Source organism: Anolis sagrei, chromosome 6 (genome assembly GCF_037176765.1).
Source record: "Anolis sagrei isolate rAnoSag1 chromosome 6, rAnoSag1.mat, whole genome shotgun sequence".
Lineage (NCBI taxonomy): Eukaryota > Metazoa > Chordata > Lepidosauria > Squamata > Dactyloidae > Anolis > Anolis sagrei.
In genome coordinates, this window is record NC_090026.1 from 34,288,025 (window position 1) to 34,314,153 (window position 26,129).

The following is a 26,129-nucleotide window of genomic DNA, read 5'->3' on the forward strand; positions in this document are numbered from 1 at the left end:
CTTCTGGTATCAGAGAATTGGCTGTCTGCAAGGATGTTGCCCAGGGCATGGTAGATGTTTGATGTTTTACCATCCTGTGAGAGACTTCTCTCATGTCCCCGCATGGGAAACTAGAGCTGAGACAGGAGCTCACCCCACTCCCTGGATTTGAACCTGTCGGTCAGCAGTTCTGCTGGCACAAGGGGGCTTCTGACAGCATATTAAAGGCTGAAGAATATTTAAGGCTGATCTTACTCATGACAACTATAGTGGACTAGACAAAGGCAAACAAACTGAAGCATCACCCTAACAGAAGTGCTCCTGTTTAGTTGAAAACTACTGTAGATCTCAAAATAGGATTTCAGTCTATGTTAGTTGGGGTTATCCTCCAGAAACATCAACAACAACACAGGTTTGCAGTTTGAAATACCTTCTGAATCAGGCCTGAGCCTTGAGGCCCAGGTTTCCGTACTGATCAGGAGTGCTTTCTTACTATTCAAGCTAGTTTGTCAGCTACTCCCGTTCCTGGAGAAGTCAGTTCTGACAGAACTGACCACATATTTTCATCACCTCCTATTTGTATTATATGTGGCTCCTTTGAAAAGTGTTCTGAAACTTCAGTTATCCCAAAGAGCTGCAATTGTTTGTTAATTTGGAGTGGCTACAGGGAGCAAGGAGCCGGTGGCGCAGTGAGTTAAATTGCTAAGCTGCTAAACTTGTTGACCAAAAGTTCACAGGTTCGAATCCGGGGGGGGGGGGGGTGGCGTGAGCTCCCACTGTTAGCCCCAGCTTCTGTCAACCTAGCAGTTTGAAAACATGCAAATGTGAGGAGATCAATAGGTACCGCCCCGGCAGGAAGCTAATGGTGCTCCATGCAGTCATGCCGGCCATATGACCTTGGGGGCAACGCTGGCTCTTCAGCTTAGAAATGGAGAGCAGCACCAACACACAGAGTCGGACACCACTGGATTTAATGTCAGGGGAAAACCTTTACCTTTTTTACATGGAGCATACAATACCTTTATTGTAATAGCTGCTTGATCATTATAATAGCTACTGGTCCATTTCCGAGCACAATTCAAAGTGCTAGTTTTGAACTATAAAAGCAGCCTTATTTTTTCCACATAAGCCTTATGTTTTTCTTCAAAGGGCCATTGAACCCATGAATGAGAATCCGTGGAGACAGACAGCCAACTGTAATTTTTTTACACAGTGATTGGTGCTCTTTAGTTTTTACTCAGTTTAGGTCCCAAGATGTTATTGGACGACAGCTCCTTTTTTTTTTTTTTTTTTTTTTTTAAAGATATTTTTATTATATTATACACACAGATCAGTAAGCCAAATTCCAAGTGTTACACATATAAAACCTAAATAATTTGACAAATATTAAAGATATTATACTAATTTACACTGGTGTATATTACCTTATCTCCACCTTCCCTCCCTCTCCCTCCCTCCCTCCCACCCTCCCTCCCTCTTCAACCACAGTGTATTTCTAGCTAATCTTGCAGATCCAGCCACTGGTAGAGTCTTTGTGTTTTTTCTTTGATGTGATCGTTGGCTCCTCCATTTTTCACCCAGTTGAAGTAGACCTTCCATCTATTTGTAATGATCTTTTCTTTGTCCATTCTTGGTGTTTGCTTGGTCATAATTCCCGTAATGTCTAACAGCACTTGGTCGTACATATAATCATTCCAATTAGTTAACGTCCATTTCGATTTGTCTTTCCATCCTCTGGCAATCACTGCATGGGCTGCTCTTATTGTTACCTTAAATAACTCCTGGCAATTAATTATTATACTCGGATGATCCAACACTCCCCAAAGTAGCAAATCATTATTAATTTGAATTCTTATCTGGAATATCTCCTGAATTTTTACTTGTATGATTTGCCAGAATTTTTTTATTTCAGAACACTCCCACCACATGTGTGAATAGGTACCTTTTTCTTTATTACAATGCCAACACTTCGAATTCTTTCCTTTTAACATATAAGCCAATTGTTCAGGAGTTCTATACCATCTTAATATCATCTTTTTTTCTAATTCATTATATTTTTCTATTTTTATTTTATTTATGTTCCTAATTATTTCCTCTATTTCTCTTGTCTGTAATGATTTAACTCCAATCCATTTATTACTTATTGCTCTAATCATAAACTCTTTATCTTCTACCATTAAATTATATATTTTTGCCACTGTTCCTTTACTTGTCTTTTCTCTTGCATTTAGCAATTTATCTACCTTTAGTTCTTCAGTGGGTTTTGCACCCTCTTTTTTTACTTTTTCCCAAATCCCTCTTAATTTTAACCAATTTTCTTTCCCCCCCTTTTCCAAAAATTCTGGCCAATTAATTATCTCTCCATCTTGTTTCCACATATCTTGTACCCTCCTTAATCCCTTTTCTTCTAAGTTATTTGCTAACCTTTCGGGGAGTCCCATGCTCTTAATAGGGGTCTTTCCTGATATTTTATATGCCCATAGTTTTTGCCATTTTTGCCAACAGTCATATGCTACCTTTCTCGGCCCTGTTAGATTTTCCTTTATTTTGTTAATATCTCTGGTGTATAGCCCGTATTTTCCCCATCCTAGATTTATTTCATTCTCTACTTTTATCCATTTATCTTCTCCCTTTAAACTTATTTCTAGTAGTGCTCTTAATTGGAAAGCCTCATAATAACATTGTAGGTTTGGAAACCCCCATCCAAGAATTCTCTTTGGGGTATATTGAATCTTTTTCATTATTCTGTTTCTCTTTTTCCCATATATCCATTCTCTCAAAGTGTTGTCCCATTCTTTTAATTGTTTATATTCTATTTTTATTGATAAAGTTTGGAAAAGATAAAGTAATTTGGGAATTATGCACATTTTCAGAGCTTGTATTTTCCGTGGGATACTTAATTGCTTATCCCTCCAGGCTTTTATTTTTTCCTGAATTTTTTTCCATATTGCCCCATAGTTGGCCACTTTTAACTTGGTTATTTCTTTTGTAATAGTAATGCCTAAATATTTTATTCTATTTCTTATTATTTTTATTTCTCCCATTTTTGTCTGCAGCGCCTTCTGCTCCTTTTTCCCCATATTATATATAAGCATTTCTGATTTGCTCATGTTGACTTTCAATCCTGAGTATCTTTCAAAATCTTTTAGAATTATTTGTATTTCCCTTATTGCTTCTATTGGGTTTTCCATTATTAATAAAATGTCATCCGCATAAAGATTTATCTTCAGTTCTTCGTTCTTAATCTGATAACCCTTTATCCTGCCATTGTTTCGTATTCTGTCTGCCAGAGGTTCCATTGCTAATGCAAATAACAGCGGAGATAGAGGGCAGCCTTGTTTTACTCCTCTTTCTATTTTCAAGAATTTTGTTAGTCCTTCATTTACTCTTATTCTTGCTCTCATATTACTATATAACTCTTTTATTATTTTAGTAAATGAAATGTCAAATCCGTAGTTACCCATTAATTGCAACAGATAATCATGGTTTAGTGAATCGAAAGCTTTGTATATGTCTAACTTTAAGAGTGCAAATTTTCTTTTTTTGTTATGATTAAGAATGTTTAATACATTTCTTATAGGATGTGTGATGTTTCTACCTTTTATAAATCCGTATTGATCGTCCTTTACTATTTTACTTATAATCCCTTCTATTCTGTTGACTAATATTTTCGTGAATATTTTGTAATCCTGATTTAGGAGGCTAATGGGTCTATATGAATTAGGGTCTTCTGGATCTTTCCCGCTCTTTCTCACTGTTATTATCTCTGATTCTCTCCATGTGTCTGGGGGCTTTCCTCCTATCATTATACTATTAAATAAATCCTTCAATTCTGGGATTATTATTTCTTTTGTTTCTTTGTAAAACTCTGCAGTGTACCCATCGTATCCCGGGGATTTTGCATTTTTCAGTGTATCAATCACCTGCTCTATTTCTTGATATGTTATTTCTGCTCCTAGTTTCCTATTGTCCTCTCTATCTAATATCTTTGGTATATTTTCATTAAACTTTTCTCCATGTATTTGTTTTCTATATAGGCCTTGGTAGAAATCTTCAAATACTTCTCTTATTTCCTTATTTGAATTTACCTTTTTATTATATTTATTCTTTAACTGGGTGACTCTTCCTTTCTCTTTCGCATTTTTCAAATAGTTAGCCAATTTTTTCATTGTATTTGTATTTTGTCTTTGAAAATTATTTTTAAGAAATATCTCCTTTCTCCACAAATCCAAATTATCCATTTCTTCTAATTGTTTCTTTAATTTTTCTAACTTTAGTTTCACCTGCACTTGGTATTTACTTTGCAATAGCTTTTGTGTTTCCTCTATTTCTTTAACCATTATTTTTCTTTCTTTATCTTGCCGTTTCTTTACTGCCACTTCTTTTGCTATGCAATAACCCCTAATAACTGCTTTTGCAGCATCCCAGACTACTTCTATACTTGCTGATCCTCTATTTTCCTTGAAATAGTTTTTTATCTCTTCTAATAGTTCTTTTTTAAGTTTTTCTGTCTTGATTATCAAATTTTTATATCTCCAAGTTTTTATTACCTCTGTTTCATCTGGCTCATCTAGCTTTAACTCCACTATAATAGGCGCATGGTCTGAAATCCAGATTGGTTGTGTTTCTGTATTTAGAATTCTAGACCTGTTAGTGTTTTTTATTAATATGTAGTCTATCCATGTGAAACATTTATGACTATTTGAGAAGTATGTTGGCTTTTGATTTATAGAATTTCCTTCAAATACATCCTCCAACTTCCATTCTTTTAAAAGTTTTTTATTATTTCTAAGGTCCATGTTAAAGTCTCCTCCAACTATTAGCTCCCCTTGATAGATTTCTTGTACTTTCTTGAACCACTTTCTAAAGTATTTCTTTTGTCCTTTATTTGGACCATATACATTACCTATTGTATATTTCCTGCCATTTATTTTACATATCAACACTATATATCTCCCTTCTTTATCTATTGTTGTTTCTAATATTTCCAAATTTAATGAGTTTTTCATTGCTATTGCTACTCCTCTGGCTTTATTTGTACCCCTCGCTTCTGCTATCACCCTCCAACCTGGTATATTTATTAATTGTTTGCTATCTTTTTTATGTTTGTGGGTTTCCTGTAAACAGAGGACGTTGCAATGCAATTTCCTTACTAACTGTGCTATTCTTGAACGCTTCAAATCCGAAGCCATTCCGTTTGTATTAAAAAAACACATTTTCAGATTATCACCCATTATCTTTGTCTATTTGTGGCTTTTCATCTGCTATTATCCCTTGTCTTATAACTGTGGTTGCCCCTTCCCCCTTCTCAAATGTTTTTTTAAGGAAATCTATCTTTCCTTTCATTTGAGATTTCTTGGAGTACTACGCCCCCTGTTCCATCTCCTGTTTATTTATTATTAGTATTATTATTCCAGTCCGTCCCATTACTTCATTGTTTTTTACCCTTTGTATGACCCCGCCTTCAACCCCCTTCCCTCCATATATGCTAGTTTTCTTATACCAATATTACAACCCATCAACCCTACAATCATCTTATGAAAAGGTTCCAAAAACAACTTCCGATAGGAATCTTTATCTTTTTCTCCAGATAAGAAAAAAGCAAAAGTTACTTTCACCCTTACTTCCCCCCATACTTAGTCCCAAGGCAGAGTTAATACTTATAATAATGTTGTAGTCCATGTTCATTTGAAGTTCTTGTTAATCCAGTTACTAGTTATCCTTCTGTAACAGTTTGATCTTCATCTTCATCTTCCTCTCCTTCTTCTGACTTGCTTACTTCTCCTTTTTTCTCTATAAAGATAAGGAAAAATATATTGCAAGAACTCCAGAGCAAGCCCAGAGAATGCTGGAAAAATTGGGTATTCCCTCAATACCAGAAACTGGACGACAGCTCCTGTCCCTTTTTATTATCCACCATGTGGACTGGGGATAATGGGAATTGCAAACCCACAGCACTTAAGGTTGGGGAAAAGTTACAGGGCATTTTAACATCCGATATCATAATTATCTACAAGTATTGTATCTAAATTCAAACCCCACTATCCTTGCTAAACAGAGCAAACCACAGCATTTCAGATGTTACTGTATCATAACTTCCATGACAACTTATAGTAAGGAATACAGCAGTTGCAGTCCAGCATCTGGAAGATCACATAAAATGACATGGTAGGCCGGATTTGACCTGTGGGCCTTGAGTTTGACAGATGTGGTCTAGGGTATTTGAAGTATCATCATCATATGCTATCACTTGTGCATGAGTAGTATTATCTCCTAAGGGTAGAAGCTTGGTGGTAGGTCCATAACAGCCTGTGGAAACCTATTCTGGAGGTCCATGGTCTTTCGCAGTGAGGATGTACATTTCCAGATGGAATGTGGTCCCGACAAGGACCGTAAGTCTCTTTCTGAGAGTTAGAACTCTAAGATCATCTGGAGAGGGCCTTCTCTCTGTCTTGCCACCTCACAGGCTTTTTGGTGAGAACAAGAGAGAGGACTTTCTCATCGACTGCTCCTAGACTTTGGAATTGTTTCACTGGGGAGGCTAAAATAGCCCAATTCTCGCCCTCCTCCTGTCAGCAGGTCAAAACACCTTTATACCATCAGACTTTTGCAAACTGACTGGGGTTGCATTTTAAGCTATGTGATGTGGTTTTTAAGACTTATGTATAATCCTTTAATGGTTATTTAATATTTTAATGTTTAATTGTTTTGATGTTGTAAAATGCTAGCTGCCTTGAGTCCCATTACTAGGGGAAAGACAAGATATCAGTGAATAAAATAAAAAAAATTAAAATAGCCAGCATAACATGGAAAAAAATTAAAATAGCCATCGTAACTAATAGAGGATGATAGTGCAATCCAACAAAATCTTGAGGGCCACGTTTTCCCCAGTCAGATGTAGGCTTAGCATGAGAGAGATGAACTATTGGAGCAATGAAACTGGGGAAAAGATGAAAATATTGGGGATGGAAAGGGAAAATTCAACACAGTAAAATTACAGAGCTTGGAAAATTTACTTTTTGGGATTACATTGCTCAGAATCTTCCAGGCAACATTACCAGTGGCTTTATTGAATTAGAGTTTTAATCTCATTTTGCTTTGATTTGTAGTTTCCAAGATGGGAAATGGGTTGGAAATGTTAGCCAAGGGAATGGAAAGGAAGGCTGCATTTTTGTGGAATTGTAAGAAAAGAATACATGCCAGAGAGGGAAGACTAAGAGATGAGGACTTCATATTTTGGAGTAGATTTATGATTTAATTCTTCTTATTTTCCTTTGAAATCACTGGGAATTTTGTAGAATCTTAGCAAATGTGTGCAATTGATTCTAGTTGGACCTACAACTTTATCAGATGGGCTGATTTGCCTGTTGTATGTTGCTCCCTCGCCCCTTTCTCTGTGGATCCCATTACACGATGCTCATCTACTTCTGCTTGGGCTCCACAGTGAAAGGGGTAAAGACGTGGTGCACACCACCATCGCAGAAACACAGGAGACTTCCTGTGTTGCCTTTGAAACAATGGGAGGAAACAGCGTGGCAAATGCTTCCCCTAGTGGGATGGGTCCAGTGGTGAGTTGGGTGATGGTGGGAACAAGAGTGAGGACTTTCTCACCGATCACTCCTAGACTTTGGAATTGTTTCTGTGGAGCAACAGTTTTTCCACACACCCCGCCAGGACCCCACAGATTGGCTGCGAAGCATGGCAAATGAACCCCTTTCTCTGAGGAGCCCATTAAACGTTGTACACCTACTTCTGGTTGGGCTCCATAGTAAAAGGAGTGAAGGCGTATGGCGGGTGCTTCCCCCAGTGAGATGGGTTCAGTGGGGAGTCAGGCGATGCAGGGCGTGGGGCAACAGGTTCTCCATGCCCCCACCAGGACCTCACAGATTCACCACGATGGATGGCAAATCCAATACGCAATGTGATAAGGTCCCTAAACAGAGATCTGGGTTTCATTGTGTTTAAGGGTTGAACTGAAAACAACGCAAGTTGTGTGTAAAGAGCCCTTCCTTGCAAATGTGTTTCTTGAACCTCCTTGTTTAAATGCATTTAGCTGTGTTTGTAGTCTGCCAGCCCAAACATGCACAGTGTTAGCATACTGGCTGCATTTCCACTCAGGTCATAGGTTTCTGGTAAGGTAACACCAAATGTGCATGGATCAGCACATGCAATATATGCAACTAAATACAGCGCCAAAAAAAATCTGACACATGTTAAGTGCTTTAGTTGTGACCCTCTGTATTGGACTTGGCCCTGAGGTTATGAGAAGACATTATGGAAGAAATAGCAGGAACATCGATCTCTTTCATACTAGATATTTATGCCACTATGGGGCCGGTTTTATTGCTGTGGTTCCATCCAGTGGAATCCAAGTGGTTGCCTTTTAGGGCGGGACATTTAGAATTCTCTACCTGTTATCCCACCAAACTACAAACCCTGTGGATACCAAAATTCATGGATGTTTGTGTCCCATTATATGCAATGGTGTAGTAAAATGGTGTTCCTTATTTAAAATAGCAACATTGAAATTTGCTTTTGGAATTGGATTTGTTTTTAAATGGCAAGCCATGGATTGTTAAATCCATGGATGCTGAATCCATGGATATAGAGGGCTGACTGTAAATGTATATGTTTATAACTTATTAATTTATCCTGGCTTTAACAATGTGGAGAAAAGTATATAAATGAGGATTCTCCTCCTCTTCTGAGCTTTTACTGGCTTCATATGGGGTGTAGCAGGATTTATATTGAATACGGCTTGTTAGATTGCTATCGTCTCACTATCTGAGATGCCCGCAGCAAGTAATTATACTATTAAAATTAATGTGCATGACAATGGAATGATATTTTTATTTTTATTTGTGCTATTTAGATTTTTAATGTTTTGTTACAGTAGATTGGGACATGGGAAGATTAAAGCTACTACTCCATAACACCCCTAGGTAATTTTGTTTTAATTTACTATGGAAAGCTTTCACAAAACAGGAACAACTACGAATATGTTTTAAGCTGAGGCTTGGAACAATTCTGCTTCTTGCTTTTAATATAAGCAATATTCATCTCAAATTACAGGCAGCCCCCAAGTTACAAACATCCGACTTACAAATGACTCATAGTTAAGCACGGGGGCAAGACCACTGAAAGTGAGAGGAATCTACTCCTCAGAAAGGAAAGTCACTCTTGAAAGAGTTATTAATATTATCATGGGGAAAAGGTGGAACTGATCCTTGCTTCCACAACAAGCCATTCTTTCAAAATCCAATTTTTACAGGGACAGAAAGTGAGGTGAAATCTTCTGAACAAGGGCACAGACAAAAAAAGAAGCATTACAGGGGTGTTAACCCTTCCCTAAACGACCCAATGCTAATATATATATATTTGGCTGGAGTTACACTTAGAAAATGTACCTGTTCTGACTTACATACAAATTCAACTTAAGAACAAACCTACAAGAACCTGTCTTGTTCGTAACTTGGGGACTGCACATATAGCAAGTAATTATACAATTAATCACAGTCTTAACTGCTTATATAGAGATGGACCCGCATTTAACTATACACACTTCTCCATGCTTTACCCACTTCCCTGGGTCTGTGTTTTCCCCGTTGGCCCAGTCCTCTTTGGAAATAAATAGCTCCAGGTCCCACCCTGACCATTAGGTAGGCCATGCTTGCACTTTACTCACTCCCTGGGCCCTAGTCTACTTCATTATACTGGCCCACCTTCTCATAATTGTCGAGGCCCACTTTGGGAATCTTGGCCATTGGAAGCTGAGCTGCCCGATGTAATTAGTACTCAAAGGGCGTTTTAATTTTAAATATGTACGATTGTTATATAGTACTATACTTTTTATAATTACTTTTTGCTAGTTTTTATGTTTGCAATTGCAATGTTTTACCATGCTGGAATCTGCCCAGAGTCCCCTCGAGAAGATAGAGTGGTAAAAGGCAAAAAATTTATATGATCTGAAGAGAAACCAGAGGAGATAGAGTGGTATACAAATAAAGGATTATTATTATTATTATTATTATTATTAATAATAATGTTTGGGAGTTCCACTGAAATCAATAGCATTTTCATAGCTAAAAATTACTTTGGTATATCTGAAACTAACCCTATATTTTCAGTTACTTTATTCAAATTTAAAATTGCTTCCATGCAAATGAAAGGCTCTTAATATTACCAGTTTAGAAACAGCATTTAGAACTCAGAGCCAGAGTGCTCTAGTGATTCTCTGAAACTACAAAGCCCATTTCCATAGGAAGTTAAAGTAGAATCATATTGCTATAATTGGGTTGTATTAAAGGGCCTCTAGTGTAAATATTCTATATTTCTCTCCTTATAGTGAAAAGTGATGGAAGAAACAGGAAAATACAGGACAGTTGCAAATGTTAGACTATGCGTCCTTAGCACCACTTACATAAAATTCTTTGAAGGAAACAGGCCAATTGAATGATCAAAGCTTCATTTCTAACTTTCTGACCCAATTAATTGGGGAATTAATCCAGAATAAGCCTAGATCCAATTTTAGTGAAATAATAATGCAAATAAAAGAGACCTAGCATGGTATGATGTAAGGGTTGAACTCCTTTCTCCCTTCTCCTCACTTTCATCCTTGTCTGATCATCTGAGAAGGCAACTCAGAACACCTTTATGGCAATGCTCTGGCCATCCTAGAGTATTTCCCTGATGATGTTCAAGCCCTCTTCCGTTTTCATTTCACCCTCTGATTTAGCCTTTCTATCTATATACTGCCCTCTTGTGGTTGCATCTGGGTTTAACATAAATACATGCATACCTATTTATTTGTTTTTGGCATTACCCCCCAAAAACCGTTGATTATGTTAGTTAAAACCCTGTCAGTATTTTAAGTTGGACCATGAAGGATATTTGCACCAAGTCTGGCCCAGATCCATCAAGCCATGTAGGAGCCTTTGTGGAACATACATACACACATATATTCGGATAGATCCGTGGTTCTCAACCTGTGGGTCCCCAGGTGTTTTGGCCTACAACTCCCAGAAATCCCAGCCAGTTTACCAGCTGTTAGGATTGCTGGGAGTTGAAGGCCAAAACATCTGGGTACCCACAGGTTGAGAACTACTGAGATAGATAGATAGATGATAGATAGATAGATAGACAGACAGACAGATTAACAGATTGATGTGACTAATAATTCTTAAACCAAAATTGAACTATTGAGGGAATCCACATGTGTGAATAACTTCCTTTACAGTCATAACTCCTCCAACAATTAGGTGATGTAGATTTTGTAATTCTAGCTATATTTTTAAGAGTAGTATACCAGTTTTAAATTTAGTTTTGACATCTCTTCTATTAATGCGGCAGATTTTTAGCCGATCAGGGAATGAGAGTTGTAAGTCCATCTCCCATACTCCTTAATGCTTAGACCTTTGCGTAATGTATCTTCAACAACTACAGCAATTCGTCCTTTAAAGGTGTGCTCAGATATAACATACTCAGCCTCATGTGGAATTAATGGATGTGGGGTTTCTTCTCTTTTGCAATTTTGACACAAAAGTGAAAATTTGAAGAAAAAAAAACACCCCTGTGTATTGACTAATTATTCTACCTTATTTCTGGAAGTTTTGCAAAGGGTCCAAATGGTGTCTGGTGTGTTCCCATTTTTCTTCCATCGGTCAAGTAGACGGGTGGAGTAGATTCACAATTCATTTTGATTTGTAGCTTTAGGAGTCCTGCAAATGAAAGTTCTTCTTAATCTTGCAGGCTGATCTCAAGGTCACAATAGGATGTAGGGAAAGATTTGGGGAATTCGGTCGCACCCTGGCTCGAAGGTTCTGGGCAGGTTGAAACAAACCTTGAACTCCAAAAATAGAACTCTGGCAATGTAACAGAAGGGAGACACAGAATAGAAGTTTTAAATAGCCTAACAAACCAGATTTAATCATGTCTTGGGTAGAATCTCTGTGATCTTGAACAAACAAACAAACAAAACCAAAAACGGTGAATGTTATAACCCATGTTGAACTGTAAAATTTGGGTGAGTTATCCACTTTGAACATGTGACTGGGAAATAGTTCATTAATGATCACAGTGTGCTAACAATTTATATAGTAAATATCAATGGAAATGTGACCTGTTCATATGTGTATGTATGCCTTAAAATTCCTTGTTAACTTCTGCCGACCCCATGAATTTCATAGGTTTTTTAAAGGCAAGGAATGCTTACAGGTAAATAGCAACAGATTGTGTTTGTCTTCTCACATGATGTAGTGAGCTTGTGGATGTCGGTCAAATAAACATCTGCCTACAGATCGAAGCAGCATTGGTAGCTACCAGTGATTTCGGTTACCTTTTTTAATATTATATATAGCTCCCAGACTCCTTCATCTAGCTTGTCTACAATTCTTCACCTGTCTAGTCTAGGAGCTGTTTTTCAAACAAGATAACTTTCCCAAGCTCTGATGCTTTGTTTGGTCATCTGCAGGACAATTTGTGTACCATCACCAATGTAGAGGACAGGTTGGATTGCACATATCTGTACAATAGATTTAAAGTACATCCACCGTCATTGTTGTACTGTCCTAAAATAAGATCAGTGTAAAGGTATACAGTGTCTCAGGGATAAGAGAGTGAAGGAGGGAATGGGGCAACCAGAGAAGGAGTTTGTCACGCTCTGGTTTGCTTCTTGGTTGGAAAAGAAAAGGAGCTTTGTTTGGGTTAGAACATTCCAAGGGAGCCTGGGATATCTTTAGTAAATAAAATTGAAATTTGAATCGTTTTGCTGGGAGAGGGCAGCAAAAATACTAACTCCATGCTGGATACTCAAAAACAGCGTTGTAGACTCATTGGCAAAAACTTCTAGGTCAGTGGTTCTCAACCCGTGGGTCCCCAGATGTTTTGGCCTTCAACTCCCAAAAATCCTAACAGCTGGTAAACTGGTGTGATTTCTGGGAGTTGTAGGCCAAAACACCTGGGGACCCACAGGTTGAGAACCACTGTTCTAGATTGTTCATGTAGAGGAGAGTGATGTTTCTTGCTTGTTACAATATGGGTTCCTGTGAGTTTTCCAGGCTGTATGGCCATGTTCCAGAAGCATTCTCTCCCGGCGTTTCACCCACACCAATGGCAGGCATCCTCAGAGGTTCTGGGGTGACCTCACAACCTCTGAGGATGCCTACCATAGATGTGGGTGAAACATCAAGAGAGAATACATCTGGAACATGGCCATGCATTCCAGAAAACTCACAGCAACCCAGTGATTCTGGGCATGAAAGCCTTTGACAACACGTTATTACAATATGCTTTGCTCTATTTCCTGACATCAGTAACATATTCAGTCTGCTGAAAAAAACTGATAATTAAAAATAAATGAGTCAGTTTGCTGCTGTTCATCCCGTCTGTTTTATCCAGCTGTGACATATTGTTAAGGGGAGGAGACCATGTCTGATGATGTGTGCAGTGACGAATTGTCTGTGAGTGCCTACACCCTTCACTATCGTCTTTCTCCTTTCCATCTTCATTCACCATTGCAATTCCTTGAAACCAAATAGGCACAATATGCCCTGGCAAAACAATCTATGTGCTTCAAATTCTACAAAGAAATGAAATTTCCAACTCTGTTCACTCTTTGTTAAAGAAGATAATTTTACCAGTCTCCATGTGGTGTGGGAGGGGGGAGAAGTGGGGTGGGATGAGTCAGGTGAATACGACAGTGGTGCTGTGCTACCTTTGTGCTATGGCAACATGGTGTATAGTCTAGCTTTGTGGGTTTCTCTTTCCACTGCAAACCAGTCATCCTAATTATGGTCTCCAGAATCCATGTGATCCAAATTGTAGTATTTTGGGGGAAGTGGGGCAGGATGGGATTGGATTAATGGGAAAATGGTATGACACCATGGCAGAATAGCAAGTATTCAGCTCTATCAATGGTTCTATTTTGTTTGTGTGTAGGAAAGTAATTGCGAGCAATGCTTTCTATACCATAGCACTCAGTTGCAATTATTTCTACTCCTACTTAATTGATATCTTTCTTTTTCCTTCTTTTAAGAATACAGGTTAGGATGCAAGAAAGTGGTGGGGAGAGGGTGAAATAATGTCTTTTGGGGTTGAGTAGTAGAAGAAGGGTGGAAACAAAGCAAAGCACATTTTTCAGGGGAAACATAATCAACAAGAAGTATTGCAGATTATCAATGGCAGGGCATCACAGAATTTCCATTTGGATTGTTATTGTGAATGAGAAGATGTTGAATCTTCTGGTAAATTATGGCCAACATTGCACACTTTTACTGGTTTCTCCAAGAGAGACATCAAATATTAAGTCAAGGAGCACTTGAATATAGATAATTTCCAGAACCACAGCCCAGTCCTAGAACATGTTAAAACTGTAATTTTTTTTAACAAATGGTCAAAAGTATTTCCCTTCCACCACAGCTACACAACAATCCACAGTTCTTCTGACTGCAGTAACTGGCTCCATCATTTGAACTTCATATACTAGGAATGAGTACTATGTGTGAAAACTGTCACTTTCTCAAAGGAAAGGATCAAAATTGAGTCCCCAAAAGGGAGATTAATAGATGCAGAGGATTTGCCAATCTTTCTTCTACCTGCTTTTTTCATACCTGTAACAAGACAGAAGACCTTGGCTTGAGCCGTGGGAATTGTAATCCAATGTGGGTACATGAAAGTATTGTCCGTTAGAACAGGCATAGGCAAACTTCGGACCCTACATGTGTTTTGGACTTCAACTCCCACTATTCCTAACAGCCAGTAAACTGTTAGGAATTGTGGGAGTTGAAGTTCAAAACACATGGAGGGCTAGAGTTTGCCCATGTCTGGTCTAGAAAGTGCTAAGTTGGGTAAGGCTGATTTTGAACTGATTGTTAATTTGGAGAAAATGATTAATTTCCCTTCAGTATCTTAAAGAGCTTGCAGCTTTAGTGTTACACTATGTGGAATTTACCTTTTCCATAAACAGCTGCCCTGTAGTAGGGTAATATTTCAGTTTCCCAGACACATGATCTTTTGCGCAGGTCTTCCTATCCTTCCCCCACATTATTAGTTCTGTGATTGAAACCTGGCCATGGAATATTTTCTTGGTCATTAATATTGTTGCCCTTCAGCTATTTGAGAGCTGGTAGTTTTCATGTCCGTGTGATGGTGAATCCAATTTGCATTTCATCCAGAATTTTAAAGGAGCTGTCCAAGGTCCTGAATGGGGAGGATTCAGCACCTTGGCTAGGTCCATTAAAGTTGGAAGTAAATTTAGGAATGGAGTCACTGTCTTCTGGGCATAGAATGTTCCAGCCACCATACCTATAGATTTCGTTTTGTTGTTAGAACCAAATCTGTTTCTGTTCTTACTCTTTGATTTTTATACAATAACATGATGAAGAGGTCTTCAAAATGTAGGAGGAACACCTTGGATATAAAAATCTGTGGATGTTTAAGTACTATTATATCCAACTGTATAGTAATTTGGCATCTCCAATATAACATGGCAAAATCACAATTTGTTTTTTGGATACGGAGGAAGGAGTGTATTTTCAATTCATGAATAATTGAATCTGTGGATACAGAATCTATGGCTATGGAGGGTCAATGTATATATCTTAGTTGGAACTACCTCATTTGTTTTCTCACCGCACATCCACAGTAATAAACACCAGAATATTAGGTGACCCCTGAAAAAAAGTCTAAGTTTGCCTTTTGGGACAGGAAGTTTGCTGTAATTGATGTGATGGGAAGAGTAGGGAGGCAAGATAATGAAGTCCTGCCAGGTTAATTTCAAAATCCAGGGTGGAGTTTCTTCTCCTTTTCACGGCTGAATGGATCCATGTCATGAATCAGTGTGTGGAATTCTGGAGAATGGCAAAGGCCTTCCGTGGGATGCTGTGATGTTATCTCACATGCAAGGAGTAGTTGATCAGAAGCTCAAAGGGTGTTTGCCTTTTGTGTAAAACTGCTGTTTCCAACTTTCTACACTTTCTTGGTTTGCCAGACTTTTTTTTTGCCTTGTCTTCTTTCAAGAAAAAAGGAAGACCACTAGGACAGTGGTAGTTGTTTTCAAACTGTGATTGACACTTGGATATAGAAATTTCTTCCTCCTCTTTGGAAAAGTTATCTTTTAGACTGTGATGCACATGTTGGGTAGGGCTGGAATGTTAGCCCTTCTGCAGAAAGATAAACAGATAGCAAAAAAATAGCAAAACTCCAGCACTTGTTTCAGTCAAATCTATTAACATCATAGATATTTTTCCAAGTAATATCTAATGCACATATGGTAATCTTTATCTGAGGCCAATGTGACTTACAGAGAATTTATATAGAGTTTATTGTTTCGAAAGACGTTCAAAAGGTTTGGCACCATATATAATCACAATATCTGACTGTTGGCCATGGGCACATAATATTGCAGTTACAGCATTTATTTGTTTATTTACTTTATTTATATCCCGCCCTTCTCACCCCATAGGGGACTCAGAGCAGCCTTGCAAACTACAGCAAAACCTCAATGCCGCATCGTGCACATAACAATGCCATACATATTAAATTATAAAACAGTTAAACATATGAACAATTAAAACATAAAACAGTGAAACAGATTAAAAACAGTAAAACAGATCAAAACCATACAAAGTGCCGAGTCATAGTTTCAAGTTTGTTCAATTCCTCATAGTCATTATCTGCTAGGTTTCTGTGTTAACTTTACTCCACAAATGTCTGTGTACAGAGCCAGGTCTTTAGGTTTTTCTCTGAACACCAGGAGGAATGGGGCAACCTAATGTCACTGGGGAGAGAGTTCCACAGCTGAGGGGCCACCACTGAGAAAGCCCTATCTTTTGCCCCCACTAGCCGCAGTTGCGAAGGGGGTGGAACCAAGGGTAGGGCCTCCCCTGCAGATCTTAAAGCTCTAGATGGCTCATAAAGGGAGATGCATTTGGACAGGTAAGTTGGACCAGAACTGTTTAGGGCTTTATAGGCCAAAGTCAGCATTTTAAATTGGGCCTGGTAGCAAACTGGCATCCAGTGGAGCTGACATAACAGGGGGGTTGTATGCTCCCTGTATACCACTCCAGTGAGGAATCTGGCTGCTGCTCATTGGACTACTTCAATTTTAGCATAACAGAAATGCCAGAGCTTGGCAAACAATACAGGCCATGGAGAGACATCAGCAATTGTCAAAATGGCTCACTAAAACAGATAAGCATACAGCTGAATCTTTAATTTTTAAATTAGACCAACATCCAGACATCTCCCCTCCCACACAGCATGACCTCTGGCCAAGCTGGCTAGGGAAACACGGATCTAGGAGGTATAACTGAAATAATAGATTTGTTGATTCATCCTTCGCCATGATGGTGAAGATAGATAATTTTCCTCTTTTTTCTACTCCTTAATTCCTTGTAGATTTATCGTGTGTTCTGCTTACTGTTGGGAAAGAATTACTTTCAACCATGATCTGGAACTGGCCAAGAATCCATTTTGAGGGTAAACCTGGCAACGATAATGCACAGGGATCTGTGAAACAAGCAGGACCAGCAACTAAATGTGAACACTGTGCAGTGTTCTGTTTTTGGTGCTACACAACTATCCATGTCCTCTTCCAGAATGCCTCATTCTGTTCTCTCCCTCCTTCCCAATTTTCCATGGCTATACGGAGCATATTCAGAGTCACTCCTTACTGAGCTGCTTTTGAAGTCCCTTACCATCAATCTCCCTCCCCAAAGACAATTTTGTACAACCAGGATGCCCCCTCAAGTGTATTAAAATTTTATCTTCAGCCTGGATTGATACATAAGGATACATGGTCTAAGGTTAGGATTTTTTTAAATACAAGATGGACTGGTTGTGCGGCAATTTCAGATCTTGTTGTCACCTTTAAAATCCCCACTAGCACGCAATACATTAATGCAGCTACTTTGAATGGCCGATTTCTTAATTATTATATTATATTATATTATGTATTTATTTCTATCCCGCCTTTCTCCCAGATTGAGACTCAAAGCGGAGAACAACATGTAAACAAAACATTGCATAACATAAAAATAAACATAATCATCAGACCAAAACATATCTAATAAAAATTATAAAACCCTGACATATATAGTACAAAACTAGCAAAAATGCAATTTAAACATTCAATAGATTAAAAACCCGAATTAATGTCCATTCCTTTAGGCCAGTGGTTCTCATCCTGTGGTCTATGGACCACCAGTGGTCCACAAGAACTAAAATATGGTCCGCAACCTCACCGTTACTACACCATTCCCTCGAAACCACATTACAACGAGAGTGACTGGTCTCGCAAAACCCTCTTATAATGCTGAGGCTTATTAAATATGGTTTTCTGTGGGCAAGCAGATGGCAACTACTGGGCTGCATATGTTTTGTATCAGAAACTAGAGCTGATGTGGTCTTTCCAATGCAATTTTCTGAATCAGCACCCCAAATAACCAAAGTGAATCTAAAGTTGACCAAAAACTGATCTGTAACCCTTTTGGTACTAATGTTGGAGAGTGGTCCCTGATCAAAGTGGTCCTCGATCAAGTGCATTGAGTCGCCGATTTAGGCTGAGAAATAGTGGTATACAAGCGCAGTAATAATAAATAAATAAATAAATAAATAAATAAAGTGGTCCCTGGTTAAAAAAAAAAAGGTTGGAAACCACTGTTTTAGGCTGTTGTCAGGTCCATTGCCAGGAACCTATTATAATTCGTACATTATGCACATAAATCCGGCATTTGCAATACCTTCAGGGAAGGCCAGTTTCCATAGGAAAGTTTTAACTTGGTTCCTGAATGAGAGCAAGGAGGGAGCCATTCTAACCTCTTTAGGAAGAGAGTTCCAAAGCTGCAGGGCAACCACTGAAAAGGCCCTCTCTCTCATTCTCACCAATTGCACTTGAGATGGTCGCGGGACCAAGAGTAGGGCCTCTCCTGAAGACCCCAGGGCTTGCATGGATTCATAGGAGATGCGGTCAACTAAATAGGCCGGGCCCAAACCATTTAGGGCTTTGTAGGCTAAAGCCAGTACTTTGAATTGCTCCTGGAAACAAACCGGTAGCCAGTACAGTTATTTTAACAGGGAAGTGGTTCTCTCCCTGTACCCAGCTCCTCTAAGCAATCTGGCAGCTGATCTTTGATCCAGTTGCAGTTTCTGAATGCTCTTCTGGGGCAGCCCCACAAAGAACATGTTAAAGTAGTGTAATATGGATGTGACCAAGGCATGCACCACCATTGCCAGATCAGGCTTTTCAAGGTACAGGCACAGCTGGTGCACAGCATGAGTAAAATACCATATATACTCAAGTATAAGCTGGCCCAAATGTAAGCTGAGACACCTAATTTTACCACACACAAAAAACAGGAAACCATATTGACTTGAGTATAAGCCAAGGGTGGGAAATGCAGCAGCTACTGGCAAATTTCAAAATAAAAATAGCTACCAATAAAATTACATTAATTGAAGCATCACCAGGTTAAATGTTTTTGAATATTTACATAAAACTGTAATTTAAGAGAAGACTGTCCATCTCTGATAGCCCATTATTCTAACCTCCTTCAATGTATGCATATGTATCCTTCCAATAATAATGAGACTAAAATAAGAAATGTAATAAAAATAATAATAGAATAAAATAATGGAAATGTAATAATAATAATAATAATAATAATAATAATAATAATAGATTAAAACAATAAATGTTATAAAATAATAGGGTAAAATAATTTAATAATAATAATAAATAGAGTAAAATAATAAATGTAATAAAAATAATAACAATAACAGAGTAAAAAACTCGGCTTATACTCAAGTTTGGGCTTTGGAACACCCTCCCCATAGAGGTAAGATCAGCCCCCTCGCTGATGGTGTTTCGGAAAAGATTGAAGACATGGATGTTTAAACAAGCATTCGGTTAATCCGTTGCAACGAATTATGATGACTAAAGGACTGGTAATCATGGACGATGAATTTGGATTGCGACTCCAGTTACGAGATGCATTGGATGGTTATTGGTGGCCCAATAATTTGTATTGTATATGTGTTTTATGCTTTTAAACTGAATATTGTTGTTTTTTAAGTGTTGTAAACCGCAATGAGTCACCGATTTAGGCTGAGATATTAGCGGTATACAAGCGCATTAATAAATAAATAAATAAATAAGTTTTCAGTTAATCATTTGACACATCTGTAGCAGTTTCATTTTTGTGTGTCATAGTGGTCTCTGATGTTCTTCAAATCATAATACATCCCTTAATGTTGCTTGGCGGCTCTTAGATCTTCATTTTCTTCCCTTATAAGAGGAAAACTCAGCAAGTCTTCTTTTCTTCCACCAAGGAAGAGGCAAGCCTTGTGCCATCACAGCTAAATGAGATGATATAATTATTGTTATCTGCGTTTTGGAGGCTGACGATTAGAGGGTCTGCTTCTAAGGAAGGCTTTTGAAGAAGAAAAAGAGAATAAGCTGTATTTAAACCTCTTCCCCAGCCAAAACCATCACAAAATCTTCACCACAATGCTTGATTTTTTAAAGAAAGGAGAACTAAATATTACACATAAATACCACAATTGATAGAAAAATAGCATGGCACCTAAACACAAGATTTAGAATTCTTATGCAGAACAATCCCAGGATCCCATTGGATAGGGCCATGGCAGTTCTATCTTATGGCATCCTAGGCATCATCTTACCACTGATCAGCAATGGATGGCTTTAGCATAGCGTTATGTTTATTCATGTGAAAATAATTTTCTAAATTCTCTGTGGTGCAATTTCCATTAGTCTCCCCATATTATCATTCCCAAAATTATTTGGTGACAGCCAAGACAGTTTAACTGTGTGTAGGCTTGAAGTTTTCTTGTGCACTGTAATTAAAGTCTGGTCCCTGTTCTACTAGTGATATTGCCATTTTATGCAAGATGGAGACAAATAATTCTGTGATATTAACACAGTCTGTCTAAGAAACTCACCAGTGATTTGATAGCTAAAATGGGATTGGAACTCAAGATTTTATGTTTCATCTCTGAGAATGTTAATCCTACTTTTCTATATTCGTTATTCACATTGCTTTTGTGTCTTTTGAACAATAATGTGCTTACAAGGCTCTTCACTTCTTCAAATGTGTCAAGCAGGATACCTATCTCTGGATAACAGACCATCTGCAAGGACAATCTCAGAATGGGGTAACCCAACATTTATTGGAAACTTCATGGAATCTTAATGCATTTTGAATTCAAAAACTATTCTTGGGGAAATAATTTTGGACAAGAAACATAGACATATGTTGCTTTTAAAAAAATCTTGCTGAGGAGAAGTTTGTTTTAGACTGGGGGTGGCAAGGATTTCCAATAAATATTGGTTTGCATTTTATTCTGTTTTTTCCCCAATGCCAAAATGAAATGGAACATGGCTTCAAGCCCAAGTCTCAGTGTTAGTTTACAAATGACTTTAAAGGACGATTTTCTTCATTTTTCTGCTCTCTCACACCCATTTTTCTCTCCCTCCCCTTCTCCTGTCCAGGTGTGTCTGAGAACCCACCCACCACGCGAGTTCTGCAATGCTCACAGCCGTCTGTGGTTCTCTTGGCAACCAGTGCTCAGAAACACCCTGCTCCTCTCCAACCCACCTGGAACTGCAACCTCTGCAGAACTACCAGCCCCACACCAGTCCAGAGAGCGGGGGAGATTTCCCATCCCCTCTGCAGCCCACAGAACTCCAGCATCTGCCTTTGCCTGGGCCCGACACAGAGTATTCATCCAACTCCGGTTACGAGCTGCATGGGTCTTCGCGGTTAGACCTGGACTGCGAAAGCCAGCTGCCTCCAGGATCCTACTCTAAGCTCCTACAGGCAGCACCTGATATGGCTCACCACTATGAACCTTGGTTCAGACCTACACATCCAAGCAATGCTACTGATGATGGTAGTGTTAATCCGTGGTGGGATCTCCATGCTGGTTCCAGCTGGATGGATCTTCAAAGTGGTCTCCAACCTGCAGGCCACACAAGTGGACTTCAGCCAGCACTGGGTGGCTATGGCTCTGCAGAACACCAACTCTGTGGGCCTCCTCATCACTTGTTGCCTTCAGCATCCCATCTCATGGGCCAGGAAGTTATTAAGTCTCTGGAGTCTACTCAGGAGCCTCACCCAATGGAGCAGGCTGGAGAAGGTAATGGTAGGCCAAAAAGCTCAAGGCGTTCAGTGACCCGGAGCTCTGGCCAGACTGCCTGCCGGTGCCCCAACTGCCAGGAGGCTGAAAGAGTAGGTCAGTGCCCTGACAACTCAAAGAAGAAGCATCTTCACAACTGCCATATCCCTGGTTGTGGAAAGGCCTATGCCAAGACCTCCCACTTGAAGGCCCACCTGCGATGGCACAGTGGAGATCGCCCCTTCGTTTGCAACTGGCTGTTCTGTGGGAAGCGTTTCACCCGCTCTGATGAATTGCAGAGGCACCTTCAAACCCACACAGGAACCAAGAAATTCACCTGCCCAGTTTGCAGCCGGGTCTTCATGAGAAGTGACCACCTCAGCAAGCACATGAAGACACATGAAGGTGTCAAGGAGGAAGCAGAGGGAGAAACAAAAGCTGGGACAGAACCTGCTGCCAAGGTCAAACGGGAGCCTGATGGAAGCTCTTCAAGCACTGCGTCCCAACCCAACTGAGCCTTCCTTTCTCATCAAGGATGTCCCCTCCCTATCTCTTCATAATGGCCCCTCTTGGACTACTGACTTGTCTTCTTTGTTCAAGGCTCTGGGATTACTGCACTCTCTGAGCCAGAACATTATTCTGTCTTCAGAGTGAGAGGTTATTTATTCTGTTGGAGGAAAGGACAATATTGTTGGGACATGTTGGGGAAGGGCCTTGCCCTTGAGCAGTTTTGGGGTGGGTCTTCACATTGAGTGTTTGTTTGGGAAGTATGGGAGAAGAGCTTTCAAAGGTTGGTTTCTGAGGCGGGATGGGCTGAACGGGCAGTTACCAATGGAAGAATGTGGAACTAACTTGTTTCAACCTTGAGATTGCTATACCCAGAGATCACAGCTGTGTATTAACAGTTCAGAGGTGGACCTAATTATTTAGTTTAACCTTGTAGAAATTTAGGGGTTTAGGTATAACCATCCTATGGTCGGCCCCTATCCAACAAGTCTGTAGTGTAGTAAGCAATATGGCTAGTCCCCTGTTTGGTAGACCATATCTCCCTTTTACTAGTCAGATGTCTTTGCATTGGTCACATGGACAGAATTGACAGCTTGTGTCCTGAGCTGCTACATGCTCTAATCTCAAAGTATCTGGCAGCCCAGGCTTCATTCTTAACTATAGTGTTTCATAAGCAGCTCTAAAATTCTTATTTAATTTTCCAGATGGTAGTTTGTGGCCTCTGTGAATCACTGTAATCTGAGATATTATGTGCTACAGAGAGATTTTATTATTTCTTGAGAAACCAGCTTGAATGTGGTTTATACAGGCCACTCAGTCCTAGGTGCATTGGTTAGATCACCTGTGAAAAGATAAGTAGTTCCAAACTGTGGTTGTGCCACTGCATGAAACATCTCCCCAAAAAACCTGGCCATTCCTGATCTTAAAACAAGCAACCAAAATGCTTACAAAAATAGAAATAGAGAAACATGTCTCTGGTACGACTTTTTAAAAAGTCTTGCAGGACATTTACAAAAGAGTTTTCCATATTAATTTGTAAAGACACTTTTAGGATATACAAAATCAAAATCAAATAAAAGGAAACGTATATTGCTAACCAACTAGGCATTTCATGTATAATGGCTGTCCCTTATTCATTTATTTCAAGAGTCTGAATGACTTTGACTGTGTCTGAATATCCAAATAGGTCATGGCTTGTTTAAATCTGGCTTCCTGTAATGTATGAATCTGCCTCTGATAATAAGCCAAACTTTGTTAACCAGTACAGAACACAATTTAAAACCATGGTTTCTGGTTGGCTAACGAACTCTGAGAAGTTATGGTGTTTTTTGTCTGTTTTTTTTTTCTTGGCTTCATATTATGGCAACATAAATAGGAGAAAAACAGACTAAAACGCATCAGGATTGCAGAAAGCTAGATTTGGTTTGCTTGAGGATTTATTATGCAGTTCACCAAGCAATGGCCTGTGGTTAATACAGACTGTGGTTCAATCTGATATGCAGATGCAGACATTGGCATTTATTTGTGATCCTCCCATGATTTCACAGTGTATTTTCAATTTTTTTCTTATCATAAACTGGCTTTTTTCAGAAGGATAGAAGAGCATTTAGTCCCCAGAAGCATAGAAGGATAAGCTACTAATTCATCATTTTCTTTTTTCATAAGAATTTGGGTTTCAGTGTGAACATTAATCTATTTATTGTTGAAGGCTTTCATGGATGGAATTACTGGGTTGTTGTGTGTTTTCCAGGCTGTATGGCCATATTCCAGAAGCATTCTCTCCTGACATTTCGCCTGCATCTAGGGCAAGCATCCTCAGAGGTTGTGAGGTCTGTTGGAAACATTTTTCCTAGTTTCTAACAGACCTCGCAACTTCTAAGGATACCTGCCCTAAATGCAGACAAAATGTCAGGAGAGAATGCTCCTGGAACATGGCCATACAGTCCGGAAAACACACAACAACCCATTAATCTACTGTTTATGTGAATTTGTCATGTCTTAGTGTACATTCAGTACAATGTTTGTGTGTGGGCACCATTTTTTAACCATGTTAATGTTTCCAGTCAACCTTTAATTAGGGCTACAACAATTTTCCTGTTTGAAGAATGAAAGTGTAAACTAGTCACTACCATATTAGCAATATTTTATCCCATCTTTCTTTCTATTTTTTAAAAATACACTGAAATTTAATTAATAATACATTTTAATAATAGTAAAATGTATTTTAAATAAATTACTATTTTATTAAAAAGAATTAAATGCAATATAAATCTGATAATTTATTGTAAAGTTAACACCACAGTGCCTATTTTAACAAATAAGGTTTAAAAAAAACACCCCACTACTGCACAATTTCACCCTTAATTAAACACTTCAGGCTTACAATTTTGATCCAAAACCAATATGAAAGACTTCGTTTTGTGTGCTTTAAAAAAAATAATAAGCAGCAGTGCATAATCTTTAAATTATTAAGGTTTTAGCACTAAATAAATAATGGATTCATTTTGAGGTTTGCTTGTTTTACCATCTCTTCCATGCCTGTCGAATAAAATTCAGAACTTGGAAAAGTTATTGTTTTAGGTGAAAGTTCCCAGAAAATTCCTTCAGTCAACCTTCAGCCATTACTTGGACTGAATTGGACATTCTCTATGCATAGCTTCTATGTCACATTACCTTGTACAGATGGGGCATGGTAAGATAAACATGACGGCGCTTCATGCAGTCATATTGGCCACATGACCTTGGAGGTGTCTATGGACAACGCCGGCTCTTTGGCTTAGAAATGGAAATGAGCACCAACCCCCAGAGTTGGACACGACTAGACTTAATGTCAAAGGGAAACCTTTACCTTTACTTTAAGATAAACATACAGTAAAAGTGCAAAAGAGCATGAAAACTAGTGATTAATGAGCACTGGCCCCATCTACATTGCCATATAATACAGTTTTAGCCTGCTTCATATGGCAGTGCAGATGGGTCTATAGTTCAATGCAGTTTCACATTACATTATATGGCTGTGTAGTTGAGGCCACTGTGAACCCCCATCTCAAAACCATTCTCCAGGCAGAATTATTTTGCTGGAACTATGTTTTGGTTCTGTTCAACAGCTGTTTGAAAGAGACGCCAAATAACAAACAAGAGTTCCTAAACCTGTTTGCTATTAGAATACAGGAACCATTATCGCAAGATCTAGCCATCCCATGAAGCTTCCTACAGGATCTTCTCAAGGTGGGTGGTGGGAAGGCTGTTTTTCTTCAGAGAACTTTGCATGGATTTTTTTTTACTTATCTCACAAACCCTTCTGTTAATATTTTCCATTTGAACGTTTGAGTTGCTGATATGAAGGACAGAATAAACCATTAGAGATAATAAAATATGTATTTGGAAATCGGGGATGCGAGGGAATGAAAATAAACATATTCTTTTCTCACAGTTAACATCCTCCTATGTTAATTTCCCAGTCAGTTCCTTACAACTGAGAATTTCGTCTGTCTCTGCATGAGAATGAG

General features: G+C 38.8%; 1 protein-coding gene across 1 annotated transcript in view; it reads left to right on the forward strand.

Annotated features, from left to right (window-relative positions):
* The window catches only part of SP6 (Sp6 transcription factor), a 41,299-nt gene extending 16,868 nt beyond the window's left edge, over positions 1-24,431 (forward strand). The window contains exon 2 of the mRNA XM_060780892.2: positions 21,488-24,431. Within this exon, the coding sequence (XP_060636875.1) occupies positions 21,525-22,628 (1,104 nt within the window). The 5' untranslated portion in view covers positions 21,488-21,524 and the 3' untranslated portion in view covers positions 22,629-24,431. The remainder of the gene's footprint in view (positions 1-21,487) is intronic.
* Positions 24,432-26,129: the final 1,698 nt, after the last annotated feature.